Genomic DNA, 16,599 nt, shown 5'->3' on the forward strand with positions numbered 1-16,599 from the left:
CGTTTTGTGTGTGGTTCTATTAAAAAATTAAAACAATTCCGCCTAAATATGGCTTGTATTTCTACATTGATCTTAGTTCTCTATTTCACGAAATAACTCTGACATGCTACGTCGCATTTAGAATTAGGTTATTATAACGTTTTAGTTTTATTACTTTTAACGTTATTGGGACTTACAAAAATTAACGTGAGTTCCTTTTAGTGTTGCTCTGCTCTACTTAGCTAAATGTCTGTCTTACTCTTATAAAATAATATCAACCAAGGCTTAATATAAGCAAACCGTTATATTTTTTCAAATATAGACATCATACACTGGTATACAGAAGAAATTGAATTTGCTACGTAAACCTTTCGATGAAAAATATTTGTTAAATAAGGAAATCTTGCGTTAGAGGAATGTTTGAAATTACTATAATTTAGTTATGCGTTTACGACGTTGTTTATTTACCTTACAACCCACATACGAAAATAAAGCGCGACACAAAAGCTCGTTTAAATGCACACTGTCCTAAACGGATCGCCAAATATATCTGACTTTATACTGAAAGCAAATGTATAGAAGTGTTGGTTTTGTCGGTTTGTGTGTGATTGTGTGTGTTTATGTGTGTGGGATTGTGTGCTTGTGTGCAGGGGCGCCCGCAGAAAATTTTCCAGGGGGGGCATTCAGGGGCGTAATCAGAAAATCAAAAAGGGGTGGTCCTGAATTTTAAACTTAGGGAATTCCCCTATTTTTCGTCTGACTTAATAATGACTTCATAAAACAGTGACAGTATGACGTCATAGAATGATGATCGCAAGACGTGATAAAAAAACTAATCAGAAACAGAAAAATACGTCCAGCAAAACCGACCACTTGGGTCGTCGACAATCCTGTCAGGCGCCGGCTGCGAAATCACGGCGTGCAATCGTTAACTTCAGGAAAAAAACAAACCAAGACCGTGATATATGTGTGATTACTTGGTAGAATCATAATTCGGCTATTAGCAGCGCAGTTTTCAGGTTCTATGAACGGAACTAGCGCTAAATTACAAGCACATCTTTCACCACCTGCAAAACTAAACGAAGATCGTTTTTTTCCGGTTGTTATTATGTCACGATTAGCAGAACATCTGCGCCGAGCTGTGTGCCAAGTCAGCTAGCTGCGATTGAGGGGAAATAAGTTGTGTCCATTGCACACTTAGCACGTGGGCTTAGACTTAGAGTATGCTTAAAGAGCATAATTTTGCGTTAACGTTAACCATCACTACATAAAAGTGGAGACTTTGAAACGCGCACGACAGTCACCATTATACCTTCTTTTAAGAATCTGCTTCAGTTAAACAAATGTCGATGTTACACCAACATCGGATATTAGCGCAGAGACCGAACAGCGAGGAACATACTGCGTATAACTCGACGTTGTTTAGCGAGAAAAAAAGAAGGTTTGACTTAGCGTTGTCAATTGTCGAATGCACACTTGCCAGTCAGTCAACCTAAACAAATAACAAAAGAGAAAAAATTCCAGCGTTTATGGTCGACCAAACAAACGACGAAAAACGGCGTTTTGCACTCGATTTTGGTTCGCATTAGATTAAGACGCGTGACTCAATTACTTAAAAAGCACGCCGCTTCAAACAGTTGGTAAACCATGACAAAAACGAACAAAAAACGGTACTATCACTTACAAAAAGGGGGGGTAAGAACTTCCGCCCCCCTGGATACGCCACTGGGGGCAATGGATAATGTAGAATATTTTTAACCTTCATAAGTAATACATATTACACTTATAAATAATACTGATAATCGCATTTTGAAATTCCAGGCCCCCCCCGCTGCGGGCGCCCATGCTTGTGTGTGTTAGTATGTGTTTGCGTGTGTTTATATAATATGTATGTGTGTATGTGTGTGCGGTTAGGTAACAAACGGGTTTGAAACTTTTGGGGTAAAATTAATACTAATACATGTCAAATAATTCACGCACTGTAGATTAATTTTTTTCGATCATGTAGTATTTTTCACTGACGACAATTGAGCTGGGTCGGCAAAAAAATGTTAAAACCCTGGTTGAGGGTGTACCAATTTCGAAAATTGCATTTAAACGTAACCATTTTGCTGCATATAGCCTACAAAACAAAAAAAAAATTTTTCGGCTACTCCAAGCATATTCTTCGTGCATGAATGGTGGATATACATACACGCAATATACAGCACATACAACTGCAATATTATTAAACAGAAATCACATGATGCTGAAAATGTAACAATCAAGGTTCGGTTGTAGAAGCCCGGAGTCGACGGAGTCGGTTAATTTGCAGTCGGACGTGGAATCGGGGACGTGCAACTGGCAGTAGCAAGTTCGTAAAAGCTGCACATTGTAATTCGTAAAAAATGGAATAACATAGGATGGTTACCAATTTATTGGGTGGATGAGTAGTATCACACCTCTATCAACGGGACCTACAGGGAGTGGAATGGATTGCACACACCTCTATTAACGGGCTTCTCTATATCCAGCCATATTTAACTTATGTGAATGGGTAGAACACAATGTTGTGTAATCCATGCCACCCCCTGTAGGTCAATATACTACGACCTGACATCGGGTACCTCTGGTTACAATATATATACGGTATTTTTTAATTTCCTGAGCAAGCTTACCAGGTATTTATTAAAGCTAAGAAACAGTCAGACCTAATGATCATTCCCTCAAAGACGCACACATTGGATCGTTAGAATGTTGCCAGCAGTAAACAGAGATAAATCTGCTCGGATCCTTCTTCAAGCTAAAAGTGTTGTTTGATGGCGGAATGTCCAGCTTGCTTTTGTCACTGTAGCAAATAACCGCCTGCACGAAAGAAAGCTTTGCATTATCACCTCTATTGAGCACAACATTGTTTTTTAAAATTTAACTTAAAACGCAAGATAGGCGGTATGATGCCGATATTGTAATTCAAATTTTTTTTTGTTTTTTTAGTAAATGTGTTCTGTAGTCTGCATAGTTTGGCAACGTTTCGTTATGTATGTTTATTCTGCGCATTCGAACAGCGAAAAAAACCTTTCTCCTTAAAACCACTTACACAACATTATAATATACTCCTTGCTAAAGCCCGTATGCTCATCCTTATTTCACCCGGTGCGATTTGTTTTAGACGCTTGTAGCGTTCGTATTAGGATAATTCGGGGCTTTGAAGCGTCTGGAAATTTTACGCTTGAAGCGGACTGTATTAGAACTGCATGGATACAGGCGAACAGCGAATGCGCAGAATAATCTTCCTTTGGTATGAAAGATAATAGCCAGGATCCGCATTATTCACCAGTACAGCAAACACGTATAATTAAATATATTTCCTGAACCGAAAAATAAAGCCATTCCCTACGTGATTTTACTTATTTTGAATTAGCAATGCTTTAGCAACCATAAAAGTCTCTAACCTGCTATTAACTGCAAAATAATCTAGCAAAGCTAGCAATTCAGGTCAGACACATTAACCAGATCTTAAAAAGATATATATATATTTCGCCAACTAAGGCATCGTCAGTATATCTTAATTCGAATGAATCTCATTGCTAGCTTTGCTAGATTATTTTGCTGTTACTGATCAGGAATTAAGGTCGACATTTATCTTGCAAGGGTCAAGGTGATTTCTATTATTCACATATTCAGTGCAACACTGCTATTAACTGGGTAAAATTGTAAACATTTATAATATGCAAACCTGTAGGATAAAAAATCTATAGTTTGCAACGTTTCGTTATGCATGTTTGTCTGCGCATTCGCTGTTCGCCTGTATCCAGTTCTAATACAGTCCGCTTCAAGCGTAAAATTTCTAACACATGTTCTACCACAGACGCTTCAAAGCCCCGAATTATCCCAATACGAACGCTACAAGCGTCAAAACAAATCGCACCGGGTGAAATAAGGATGTGCATACGGGCTTTAGTAAGGACTTTATTGTAATGTTGTGTAAGTGGTTTTAAGGAGAAAGGTTGTCGCCAAAGTAAACAAAGGTTTGAATATATAAGTTTTGCCATAAAACTGTAAAGTTAAACACAGCAGTTTTTATTTAAGTAATGCTTTATCGACATTAACCCTATAAACTCATGTTCTTCAGGTAGAAACCCACACGGATGTTACATTTTAGACTGTTTTGAACTCACCGCATTCATCCAGGTCGATGCGTTCAATAAGGCCAGTTTTTTATACGGGTGGTAAAAACGATGAGACTCAACAAGTGGAACCTTTAGCTTATATGTGATTATATAGCCAAGATTGATGTCATCAGTCATCCCAGTCTCTCTACAATCGTCAACGAATTTCCCATTTCTAACAAGAAGAAAACAACATCCCATTACTAACAAAAATAAAACAAAAAATATTTTGAGAATTACTAATTTTAAAATCCTAACTCACCCGACAAAAGGAAGCATCTTTTGCGCGAGAGGCCTTGTGATACATACTCCTCCGCCTCCGGTCGCGAAATCGAACTGATTACCGTTCCTCTGTGACGGTATATTGAATGCAATTAAGTCCCAAGAATATAAAGAAAAGTGATCGGAGTGAACGGGAAGAGTAATCATTTCAGTGCCTTAGTCGGTGCCGGATCCCTTAGCTACAACTATAATCATACCAAATCATGCAAACCCAGCTAACAATTTGACGTCGCAGCGACGTAGATTTTTGGTTTAAGTTTGGTCGATAAGACGTTGCAACCAACGTTATTTCTACGTAAAAGCGTCGACACTTTACGACCTAGATGCGACGTTGTGCAACTACGTTATTTATGCGTTTATCATAAACGTTATTTTTACGTAGAAGTGTCTACTCCAGATGACGTAGATTAGACGTTGCAAATTACGATGTTCAGCGACGTTATTTATACGTTTATCCTGAACGATATTTTCACGTAAAAGCGTCGACACCAAACGATGTAGATGCGACGTTGTGCAACTACGTTATTTAGACGTTTATCATGAACGTTATTTTCACGTAAAAGCGTCGACACTTTACGACCTAGATGCGACGTTGTGCAACTACGTTATTTATACGTTCATCATGAACGTTGTTTTTACGTAGAAGTGTCCATTCCAGACGACGTAGATTAGACGTTGCAAATTACGATGTTCAGCGACGTTATTTATAAGTTTATCACAGACGTTATTTTTACGTAAAAATGTGTGATCCGGACAAAGTTCATGCGACGTTGGAAACTACGTTGTAAAACTAGGTTATTGAAAGCGTTCACATTGTTATGTTTGCGTAATAGTTTGGACTCCATGCCCTACAAATTACGTTTGCAATGAAGTTACAAATTACGTTCGCAACTACGGTATAATGCGCAAAAAAGAAACATAATAACGATGTTTTTGAACTTTTAAAACACTTATACTTGTTGTGACATATCTGACTGTAATTATTTACACTTGCAAATTCTTACTAAATCTTCTAAACAATTACCATCCAGGAAAATATAGAAATAATATAGTATTGAAGTAAAACAAACACGGCAGTATAAAAATGTTGACAATAAAGAACTGTAAAAAAGACAAGAAAACTGAGAAAATTGGTCTGTGGACCTGCAAAACACACGAATTTTATAGTGTTACTTAAATTGCTCTATTACACTAACACAGTCTAAAAGACAAAATTGAAAAAGTTTTGCATTTCACAGACTATGTGTAAAACAATGCACATTAAAACAGGAAAGTAACGTTAACAACAACAACGTATTGAAAAAATAAGAACAATACAAATCCAGCGGTGTAAAACGAAAATCCAGCAGTTTAATCCGAATCTGAATGCATGTGTGATACATCGAGAGAGCTGTGGGCAAATAATATAAAAATTAGGGAATAGGGAAGTGACTGCTAGCCTGCTGGGGCTATAGGGTCGAACAGGGGAATATATACCTTATAAAAATGGCTCATGTGTTTGTTCAAGCTAAGGAAAACCCCATCCAACTTTCAGCACAGAAATTTTATATCACTGTTAATGTATTTTCTTGTGCAACCTGAATTTGTTTGGTAAAATTTAGTATCAAGAATTTTTATCTCATTTTTTTGCCAATAATAACATTTAATAATGAATATTAGTATTTTATACATTTTTTAAACTTTGTTTTTATATTAAAAAAATATAGACCATTCTTAGTACTAGTCTATGGTATAATTTTTTACCAATAATTCTGTCATATTATGTTTATTTTGCCTTTACTTATTGTGTGATAGCGTTTTGTGCTGTGTAGCTTCTGGTCCACAGAATGCAGACTGGTCTATCACTGGTAGGTTTTGAAAAAAATTGCTGCCCAAATAAAGAAATTTAAACGCAGCCAGGATACATTTTAAAGTCTTTGTTGTTAGCATCTAGGGCAATTGCAAGCATAAAACAAAACAGTATGAGTCAAATAAATATAATAATTAACAAAAATCTTGAAAATATTAATCACTAATTTACCTGTAAATATTGATGAGCAGCCAAGTTCATGAGGAATATCTTTAACGTGTACCCTTCTTCAAATCCCACCTTGAACTTTTAATCAAGCCTTTAGTCGAGATCTTCAGTAATGAATTTTCAAGTGTTTATTTGGGGTTTTATGCACACCCAAGGTATTTACGCTGGCATGATACAAAGATCAAGATTTGCATTAAAATTGTCTAAAAAGTTTGGGTGTTCACTCGCCGTAGAATGCAATTGGGCGCTGGTTTAGAATCCTACCACAATGATTAAATCAACACACAATATTTGGGTTAGGGTGCGAGGTAGCGTTTGGGTGAGGGTGGGCCAAGTATTATTATATCTATTATTTAATACTTGACCCACCCTAATCCAAAATGCTAACCCGCACCCTAACCCAAATATTGTGCACTGTGGTAGGATTCTAGACCAGTGCCTGCAATTGCCCACAGAGGTAATAGAGCTTGTTTTTCTATGTTAGATGAAAATTAGTGGAGGCTTTAAAGTCATTTATTCAGTAAATTTTTTTTTTCCTACTTAAAATATTTTTTTTCCTACTTAAAATAAAAGTTATAAATAAAACTACAAATACAGCTTAGACTATTTAACCTGAAAATATATTTGATAACAAAGCCTAATCTTTTTATGTAACCCTAATCTTCATGGTTTAAGGAAAACAACCTAAATATCTAACAAGCACTCTAGCGCTGAGCTGTCAAAACTTATTTTGAATTGCAATGTCCTGATAGCAAATGTTTAAACTGGACTGTGATGTCATCCGCATATTGGCCAATCACGAGTTTACGCGCCGTTCGAAAACCGCGAAAAAAAAGCAGCAGGGAGCGACATTCTTGTCTATCCAGGAAACTGCGTCTATAGCGGTCGCTGCGCTAAGTACTTTTTTATGCGATTTGTTTCATGTAAAGACAATGTTACCCTTACTAAAATGCTATCTTAAATTAAGTCACATCTCTATTTTATGTAAGCATAACTAAGTATACTTCTTTACATTTTCTAAAATAGTTAATCAAAACACATTACAAAAAAAAAATATTTTGTAAATAGGCTACATAATCCCGACGCATTCCTTAAAAGAAAGCATTTCTATTCAACGAAAATTAAAACTTGGAAAGTTAGTTTTGACGTCGGTAAACAACGTTTTTTGTACGACACGTATGACATTTTGATTCGATTGTACTTCAGCTCAGTCGAAAAAATTGTGTATGACACGCAAATTCGTCTAAAATCAGTTACCTTCAACGTAAGTAGGCTAATTGATGTTGTTTCTACCTCACGTTTAACGTTTTAATAGGGTTCCTTTGACGTTTGTATCAACGCTAAACAATATTAATGAAATGTTTTAATTTATGTATAAAATTGTCTAAAACAAGTTGACCTCGATGTCAGGTATATACCTTGTTGTAGACGTCACGTTTAACGTTTTAATCCGGTTGCATTGTGGTTTGCCGTAACCTTCGAAATGACTACGATCATTTAAGATGTTGCAAATTTGGTCGCGTTTTAGTTTTTCGTAATGTCAAGAAATAAAGTTATTGGAACTTTTGAAAATAGCATTTAAAATGGTTTCAAATAAGTTATCTTCAGCGACAGTTATCATTGCTTTTTGCATATACGCCACGTATGATGTTTTGAATTGGTTATATTGAAGATTGTAATAACGTTGAAAAATAACGTTATATTAACGTTAAAAATGACGTATAAAATAGTCTAATTCTAAACACAACTAAGCTTCGATGTCAGTATTTACCGTAGTTTTTACGTCACGTGAAGTTCTAATTAGATTGCTTTGTTGTTAGTTACAAACCAAAAAATAACGTTGTTAAAAAGCTTAAAATCACGTCCAAAATGCTGTCAAAGAAGTTAGCTTTGACCTTAGAATTCAACATCATTTATACTTCACGCGTGACGTTGTCAGTTAGTTGGATCTTAGTTTGTCGCAACGTTAAGAAATACCGTTATTAAAACGTTTAAAATTACATCCAAAACGGTCTTAAATAAGTTAGCTTTGACGTCAGAAATCACCGTTGATTGTACGTCACGTATGATTTCCTAAATTGGGTCCATTGTGGTTTCTCACGACAACGTATGAAATGAAATCAAGTTTACTTTGACGTGGTTTGTAACAAGGTTGAGAAATGACGTTATTAAAACGTTAGAAATGATGTATAAAATAGTCATAAAAAAATTATCCTTGTTACAAAAGGTAATGTTGTTAGTCAAAACGGTAAAATGACGTTATTATAACGCTTAAAATGGCGTCCTGGTCTCCAAGAAATTAGCTTTGATGTCAAAATTTAATGTTGATTGTACGTCACGTATCACGTTGTAAATTAGTAACATTAATGGTGGTCACAAAGTTTAAAAATAATGTTAGCAAAACGTTCGCTCTGACGTACAAAATAGCCTAAAACAAGTTATTAGCCTCGAAGTAAGTAATTAACCTTGTTCGTACGTCACCTTTGACGTTATAATCAGGTTACTTTGTGGTGCGCCACAATTTTTTTAAAGAATACCATTGAATTGAAAAAACGTTTAAACGACGTCAAAAGTGGCTGAAAAGACGTTAGTTTTGACGTCAGTAAACAACGTTTTTTGTACGTGATTTATGACGTTTTAAAATAAGTTGCATTTGGTTTGTTTCAACGTTACGAAAGAACGTTAATCAAACGTTTGAAGTTACGTTAAAATTTGTCTATAACAAGTTAATTGTGACGTCAGAAATGAACGTGAATTCTACGTCACGTATGACGTTCTAAGCTGGTTGCGTTATAGTTTTACGGAACGTTAAATATACAGCGTTAATTAAACGTGTAAAAGACGTCTGAACCGGTCTAAAAATGTTAGATTTTACGTCAGTAATAAACGTTATTTGCATGTCACCTATGACGTTGTAAATTTGTTTCATTGTGGTTCGTCTCAACGTTAAAAAATAACGTTCAACAAACGTTCGAAGTGACGTCCAAAATGATGTAAAACATGTTAAGATCGACGTCTGTAATCAACGTTGTTTGTACGTTACAAATGACGTTAAAATTTGGTCGCATTGCGGTTTTTCTTAACGTTAATTTTGACGTTAATGCTACGTTTTACATTACGTTTTGATAACACGGCCTCGACGTATTTTCTTAACGTTCGTTTGGACACATTCCCACAACATTTACTTAGTTTAAAAAAAAAATCCGAACGTCGAAAATACGTTGTGTGTTAGCTGGGAATGTGGTTAAGTTTTCGATAAAGCCGTACACATATTGTGTTGATCTTTCTGGTGATTTCCGTTTTTAAACGCTTATATTAATTTCAATGTGTAAAAGTTGAATCGACAATTTATTTTTTAAATGGATATCTGGTCAGAGTTTAAGTCAATTTAAAATTGACTTTGAACCCGTACTTTAAGCTACCTAAATTAAAATATCCAAGCTACCCACTGAACCTTTATAAAAGCAACAATAACTAAAAGCAGAAATAAAGTGTAAAGCAATAGTATTAAGACCAACGACATAACAAAGCCAAAATACAGTAATATCCACAGCAGAAAAAGAACACAATCGTCTAATTCATATATAAACCTGTAAAAATAAGTCGTAAATGACGGAATAACGGTTAAATGGCCAAAATAACTAAAACTGTAAGTAGAGGTTATGACGCGAATGGTGGGCCACGGTATGGCATCGGCCGTTTTGGTGTCAACGCTTGGGTGCCCTAATTTAAATGGCGCCGTTAGGGCGTTACTGTTTTGGCTCCGTTTGTTTGGCCCTATTTGGCGATATTGATGGGTAATGAGTGGGGTTAGAAAATGGGTTAGGGTTGAAATTATTCGGGAGTTAGTAATGTACTTAGGGGTCGTTAGATATTAGGTAAAAGGTTGTATATAAACCTTTAATTTTTTTTTCGACTGCTTTAAGACTAAGCACTTTAATCCTGCCAACGGGTTTTATTCTTAAAATCCATAATCTAAAAAACAAGAACGAGTTTCCACATGTCTGGTTATATCATAAACACTTTTTCCAGGAACGGATCTAGTGATGACCCCGCCAAACTCTATTTTTAGTCTAATCTTCTGCGATTTTATGGCATATTTACAGACAAAAAGTGTCCTCTCACATCAAATTTTGGCTATCGAATGGTTGATTTGTGTAGACCGCAAAATGGTTAGTTTGATTTTGGTGCAAAAAGGAGACTTTCCAAATACTTATACTTGTCATACTGATAGTAGAGCCTAGAAGGACCAATTAGTGGAACAGTAATGACCCTCAAAGATCAATTTAATACCCAGGGACAATAACGTAAATAACAAGTCAAGCTTTTAACATCTTGCGTTTTGCAATTAATATATAAAATTGTATTATATTCGGCGGACTGGCAGGGAAGTTAACGCGGACTAGCCGTTAAGAACCACTGAGTTAGAGTGTTTTTTTAATTATAGGTCTCTATGCTTATAAAAGTTATGGTAATTATGCCTTTCTCTAGTGAATTAGCCCCTTCTCAAGTAAACAGCCTTAGGCCTAAAGTACCCTTATTCCAGCCCTGGTGAGTTCAAATACTTTATGGAAAAAGAAGTCTCACAACTACTGAGAGATTATAGACGAACTCTTTCTCCGCTTCCTTGAAGTGCAACATGAGAAGTTAGTCCTCCAATCACATCAACATGTTACCGCAAAATCTAATTGGCGACGTTAGTGAGGAGCAAAGTGAACGATTTTATAAGGATATTAATGACGGAGGAGCGATATCAAGAAAAATGGAAGTGTTATATGATCGCTATAATTACTGCGGAAGCTTAATGAGCGATGTATCGAAAGCCCAATATAAAAGAAGATACTGTGCCTTTTTTCTGTCTTCACGGCGAGAATAATGGTTACACAACATATTTAAACGGGAATTTAATGATGATTAGGAAATTCAATGAGAATTAGGCTTATATACTATAGAGTATTTCGGATTTAGAACATTGTTTTCCGGAAGTATTTTTTTCTATTTAGAGCCTAAAATAGAAGTTTTCACTAAAATAGTTTAAATTTCAACTCTAAAACTTGATGTGATAGAAAAATAAGTAATAACAGATTTGCAATTTGTGGCCCAAAGTACACTAGATTCAGTTGAAAAACCCTGTGCAAGGAAAATTGTGTTAACATAATTATGCATTTTTTTGCCCAATGTATTCCGTCATTAAAATGTTAACGAAATACCGGCCGTTTTCTAAAATCTGAAAGATGCCGATTCACATTTTGTCAACCTAATTTGGTTAATGCCATATTGTGAGTTTCTCCCGATTTATACCGTCTTTGCACAATATGACCATTGTACCGCAAGTAACACATCCTATAAGTTAAACCTTCAAAAGTAAACATACATTGTAAGTTTTTTTGTGCGAGTTGCTAACGTATTTTAACCTTAATATTTAAGTCAACGTGCCCAATAACTTTAATAACGCCAATATATCAAGCAATCTACACTTTTTATCATTTATTTTATTTTTTTTTTTTGTGCCCAATGCGTTACGTACCGCTCTAAGTCGACATTAAAGTTTGCTTTTTAAAGCCAAAACGTCGCAATTTATTTCTTTAAATTCGAATTAAAATTAAAATTTGCACACATTTCGTAACGTAATAGCAAGCTCGTTAGCCTATTTGTTTTATAGCGTCAGAGTATGACGTCATATTGCTTTGACATTCCATTTTTGACCCGACCCGCCAGAACATTTTAAGTTCCTCATGCGGCCCGCGGTTAAAACTAATTGCCCACACCTGCTCTTTAACAATTGGTCCTTGTTTACGGTGAAAAAATCTGATCCGTTGCTAATGTGTCAATCAAAATAAGATGTATTGTGACATCATAACAAAGGCAATACTAATCTAAATTTCTGGATTTTTGTAAACGTGGTAATCAGAAAAAATCACAATATGTATCCAAATAGGTAATACATTTCGCGATTCTATTTTATTTTAGCGCCCGACAAGACAAGTTATTGCCGCTCACTTAAACGTTTGATCAATTTTCAGTGCATTCGCGGATCCCCTGGGACCTTTTTACGAACCCCTTCAGCCCCCGTTGGAAAACACTGCTTGCCAAACTACAACTAAAGAAGTTCATTTTTTCTCATCACCTGTAGATTTTACGTCATCATATTTGTAGACCAATTATTACCTGCCAATGGTCCCAACTTTTACAACCGAGGTAAATGGACTCGTTCCAGTGATGTTTGTTGAGTTCCTCCAAAAGTATTTGGGGGTTTACATAATTGTCGTCATCGAGGCGACACCACCACCTTTGTGGCGAATACCGTAAGAAAGACAAGTTATTTTTACTGAATGAATTTAGGAATAACTTTGAACGACTTTTTTTATTAGCTTGTTTACAAAAGTCAAATTAAAGGCTCATTGTTGAAAATCACGAACTAAAAGGATGAGTTACCTACTTTTTGTTTGTGGGAAGAAACAAGTCGAACTCAGCACCAGTTTTGCAGCACAAATCAACTCTAAACAACAAGAAGCTATTATTAAAAATCTAAAGTAAAAACGAGAGTATTTAAAATAAAACAAAGATTTGAAAGACATGTGTAATTTTAAAAGAACTGGGGCTACATTTTAATAGATTGAAAAACGATTTGTCAAAAATCCCCCAGGAAAAGTAAAGTGTTTCACCTATTGTGAGTATTTCCGCAAGATGTGCTGTGCAAACGACCATTGGTTTTTAGTCGGTATTCTTCATCAAAATCATCTGTTAAAAAATAGATCTGCATATAAAGTTTGCAATAAATAGTCAGTACAATTTCCAGCATAAAAAGTATGAGTAACCCATTGCATACCTGATCTCTTGAAACTTTTTTATACCAAGTGTTGAGAATCATTTCCAGTCTTCCAATTGAACGATGATTTTTTTTGCAAGTTTTAACGGTAAAAAGCACATCATTCAGCACAGTACGTGCGGGGTCAACTTCAAGTTTCTCGTAACTAGGTCGAATGTTATTTTTAAACTTATTTTCCACCGTGAAGTTGTGGCAAAAGAAGAGCAAGAGGAAAACACAAGCCATGCAGGTTGTCCTAGTAACATTACTATTGCGGGCGAACAAACACCTTCGATTCTTTACAAGCATTGTAATTTTTTTCTGTAGTGAAAAATGCATTAGGTGCGGGTTGTAAAAACTCTTGATGCAAGAATAAGATTTAATAAATAAGGTGCTGCTTAATAGCGTAACATTTCAAGTAATGCGTTAGTAGTATGCACTCCATAATTTGAAGTTAAAGCGGAGGCAGCAAGTCAAAAGCTGACACGCAGCGAAATGGTACATTTATTAAGTTTGCTATAACACCAACAAATGCAAGTTAATTATAATAATTTGATGCACTCAGTTTTGGTATAGCTATTGCGTTAAGTTTAGGGTTTTGGTTATTCGAGCTTTACTAGACAAAAAATCATATGGATAAAAATATGTAACGTGACGTCACAAGGTAACACTATTTTGGGACGTTATAAAAATCTTAAGAAAGCATTGGTTATCGTTTGATCTGGCGCTAAATGTTAGTCCAAATCTTTTTAAGGTGGCGTCAAAATATTTAAAAAAAATAAAATATTTCAGAAATCGGAACAATTCTCCTATGCTGTTAAAAAATAAGTCGACTGGTTTGTGTCACAACCAGGGAGTCGAACCGTAACCGAACCGGAACTTTATGAACCAGTTTTAAGTCAATTTTTTTTAAATGTTCCCGAACTTGAACCGGTTTTTGTAAGATTTTAAGGAGCCGAACCGGAACTTTGCCGAATAGTTTGAAAGAACCTGAACCTTAACCGAACCCGAACGAAAGCGGTTCACCCCAGCATGACGTCACAACTTGTATTACACAGAGTCGAGTTACGCCATGTTCGATATTTTATGAAAAAATATAAATATCGATTAAATAAAACGTGGATTTTTTTATTTTTCAGATATTTGAATAATGATTTGGTGTTTATAATACGTCACGTAGCATTTTTTTATTTTAAATGACTTTCAATTCAAAGAATGTACTCTACATTTATTGACCCACATTTTTAGATTTAACACAACTTATATTGTATCTGAACCGGAACTTTATGAACCGGTTTTGAAATAACAATGGTCGAACCGGAACTGAACCGGAAAAGTTAAACGGTTCGACTCCCTGGTCACAACACACAAAAAAAAAAAAGTTTAAAAACTTTTTCACAGCAGCTCACTTTCACTTTTACTCAAATGAAAACCCGATAAACTAAAGGCTATCTAGGTCTAGAACTCACGTTTGCTTTGATATATTTTTCTAACCCTTTATCTAAAAAGCACATAGGCAGACAAGACCAAATGAAAGTAGACGTGGTTGCGGTTGTTGTATATTTTGTCAGAGTGTATTTTTCAGGGCCTCATTTTCATGGGTGGTTAAAAAATTGGGTCATTATAAATTGGGTTATTTACCAAGTTAATCTTTGTAATATTATATATTACACTTTGGTTTATTCGTTTTACGGTTTTTATATTGAGTTGTACTTTCTCTTGACTTGTTTCTGCAATCAGTATATTCAAACCGAGTTTACCGCAAATCGTAAATGCATTCATTTCTCAGCTGAGGTTACGGAACTAAATTTAACTACAACTGAGTTAATATACAGGCGGGTTAGGGCTGGCAAATATAAAGCTGTCTTCCACAGACCATTTTCTCATTTCATTCTCTGCCGGATGAAACTAAATATCATGAGGGTCGAGCGAGAGGAAAATACATCCCTCGACAAGCCCATACAAAATATCCTATTCTTCTTTGTTACGGTAAAGTTCACATTCGGCTGTGCTCGGCTGCTGCACAACAATCTCATTTACACATGGTGTCATCTAAATAACGTCTGGCTGATTTAATAGCCACACCTAAGCCTCGCCCATTCAATTATAGCGCCAACTGAACAGGTCGGGTTGTGCTTGACTGCCGCATTATAACCCAGGGCAGAGGCGTGGCTACGGAGTCGGTTAGGTACATATATCCCAAAGCGCCGAAATGAGGCTTACAAAAGCCAAAATGAGACTGCTTATTCTTTAAATACAAATGTTCTATTAAATTTTGAATTTTTTTTTCGTATAAAGTAAGGTATATTACGGAAATGTAATAAAAATTGTGATTAAACGAGAAGGGGGCGCAAATTTTATAGTTTGCGTCCGTGCGCAAAATACCTGGCTACGTCATTGAACCAGGGTTAATATTAACTATTTATTTGCGCTCTCCAATCAGCACTAACCTAAACAAAATATCATTTGCCAAAGACATGCACGCCGTCTGCGAATTTTTGTTCTACCATTTGTTTATCGCCAATGACTCAACCAGTCTTTTTATGTCTTAGCGTTTCTTTACATAGTTATTGTATGAAACTCACAACGCCCTAACTTAAGGTTTTCAAATAAAGTTTTTGCTGTTTGGATATGGCTAGAAAACAATTCGTACGAATTAAATAAAAAAACAGAAATTGCTTCTGTTTAGACCAGCGGTTTCCTAACTTTGCAAATAAATATGCCGGGTGAACACGTTGCAATTATTTTGATATTTCGCGGTCAGTTCAGCCATGTTTCTTGCAGTACACTATATAGTGCAGTCACTATTATTTAATGCAACAATTTTCTAACTAATGCTAACGATTCACTGATAACAGGTACTACAGCATAATGGATGCTTTACAACGTCACAAGAGACACCATAAAACACGCTATATGATTGAATAGTAAAGCATAACTAAAGACAATAATGATGACAGCTAGATAATGTTTAAATATAGACTAAAGTTTAACGACATTGGCTAAAGCCTAATATTGAAAAACTTAAAGAATAGTTCTCCTTGCGAATCGTCTGAAACTGCTGTACAGACCCAGTTGGTCTGCTGGTTTAGACTAACTTTGAACGTAAATAATAAGGACAAACAAATCGTATTCTACAGCAAACTACATTCGGTATATTTAAACTGAGTTTTTAGCAAATCGTAAATACTTATGCTGCCATATAGTTGAAAGTACGAAACCCAATTAACATAAATTGAATCAACATACAGGCGAGTTAGGGCTGACAACTATGAACAGAAAAGTTCCATGTTTCATTCTCTGCAGTAGCGAAAAAAGTATCCGATTGTCGACCAAGCAGCAAACATATTCGTCAAGCGAAACAT

The 16,599-nt window shown here is 35.6% G+C and overlaps 1 protein-coding gene across 2 annotated transcripts; it reads right to left on the reverse strand.

The window, feature by feature from the left end:
- Positions 1-340: 340 nt before the first annotated feature.
- On the reverse strand, positions 341-15,259 carry LOC146164715 (beta-1,3-N-acetylglucosaminyltransferase radical fringe-like). 2 transcript variants are annotated; one of them, XM_083381640.1, is made up of 8 exons: positions 13,256-15,259; positions 13,092-13,183; positions 12,866-12,925; positions 12,595-12,715; positions 4,390-4,478; positions 4,137-4,302; positions 2,670-2,823; positions 341-2,343 (listed from the first exon to the last, which is right to left on the reverse strand). In XM_083381640.1, exons 1-7 carry the CDS (start codon positions 13,571-13,573, stop codon positions 2,677-2,679), a joined length of 993 nt encoding a protein of 330 aa, XP_083237766.1. In that variant the 5' UTR covers positions 13,574-15,259; the 3' UTR covers positions 341-2,343; positions 2,670-2,676. The 2 variants fall into 2 exon arrangements, with proteins under 2 accessions (XP_083237766.1, XP_083237765.1); XM_083381639.1 differs by having other exon boundaries at positions 2,637-2,823.
- Between the last annotated feature and the right edge of the window lie 1,340 nt (positions 15,260-16,599).

This window comes from Ascidiella aspersa, chromosome 2, assembly GCF_963924565.1.
Source record: "Ascidiella aspersa chromosome 2, kaAscAspe10.2, whole genome shotgun sequence".
Taxonomy (NCBI): Eukaryota; Metazoa; Chordata; class Ascidiacea; order Phlebobranchia; family Ascidiidae; genus Ascidiella; species Ascidiella aspersa.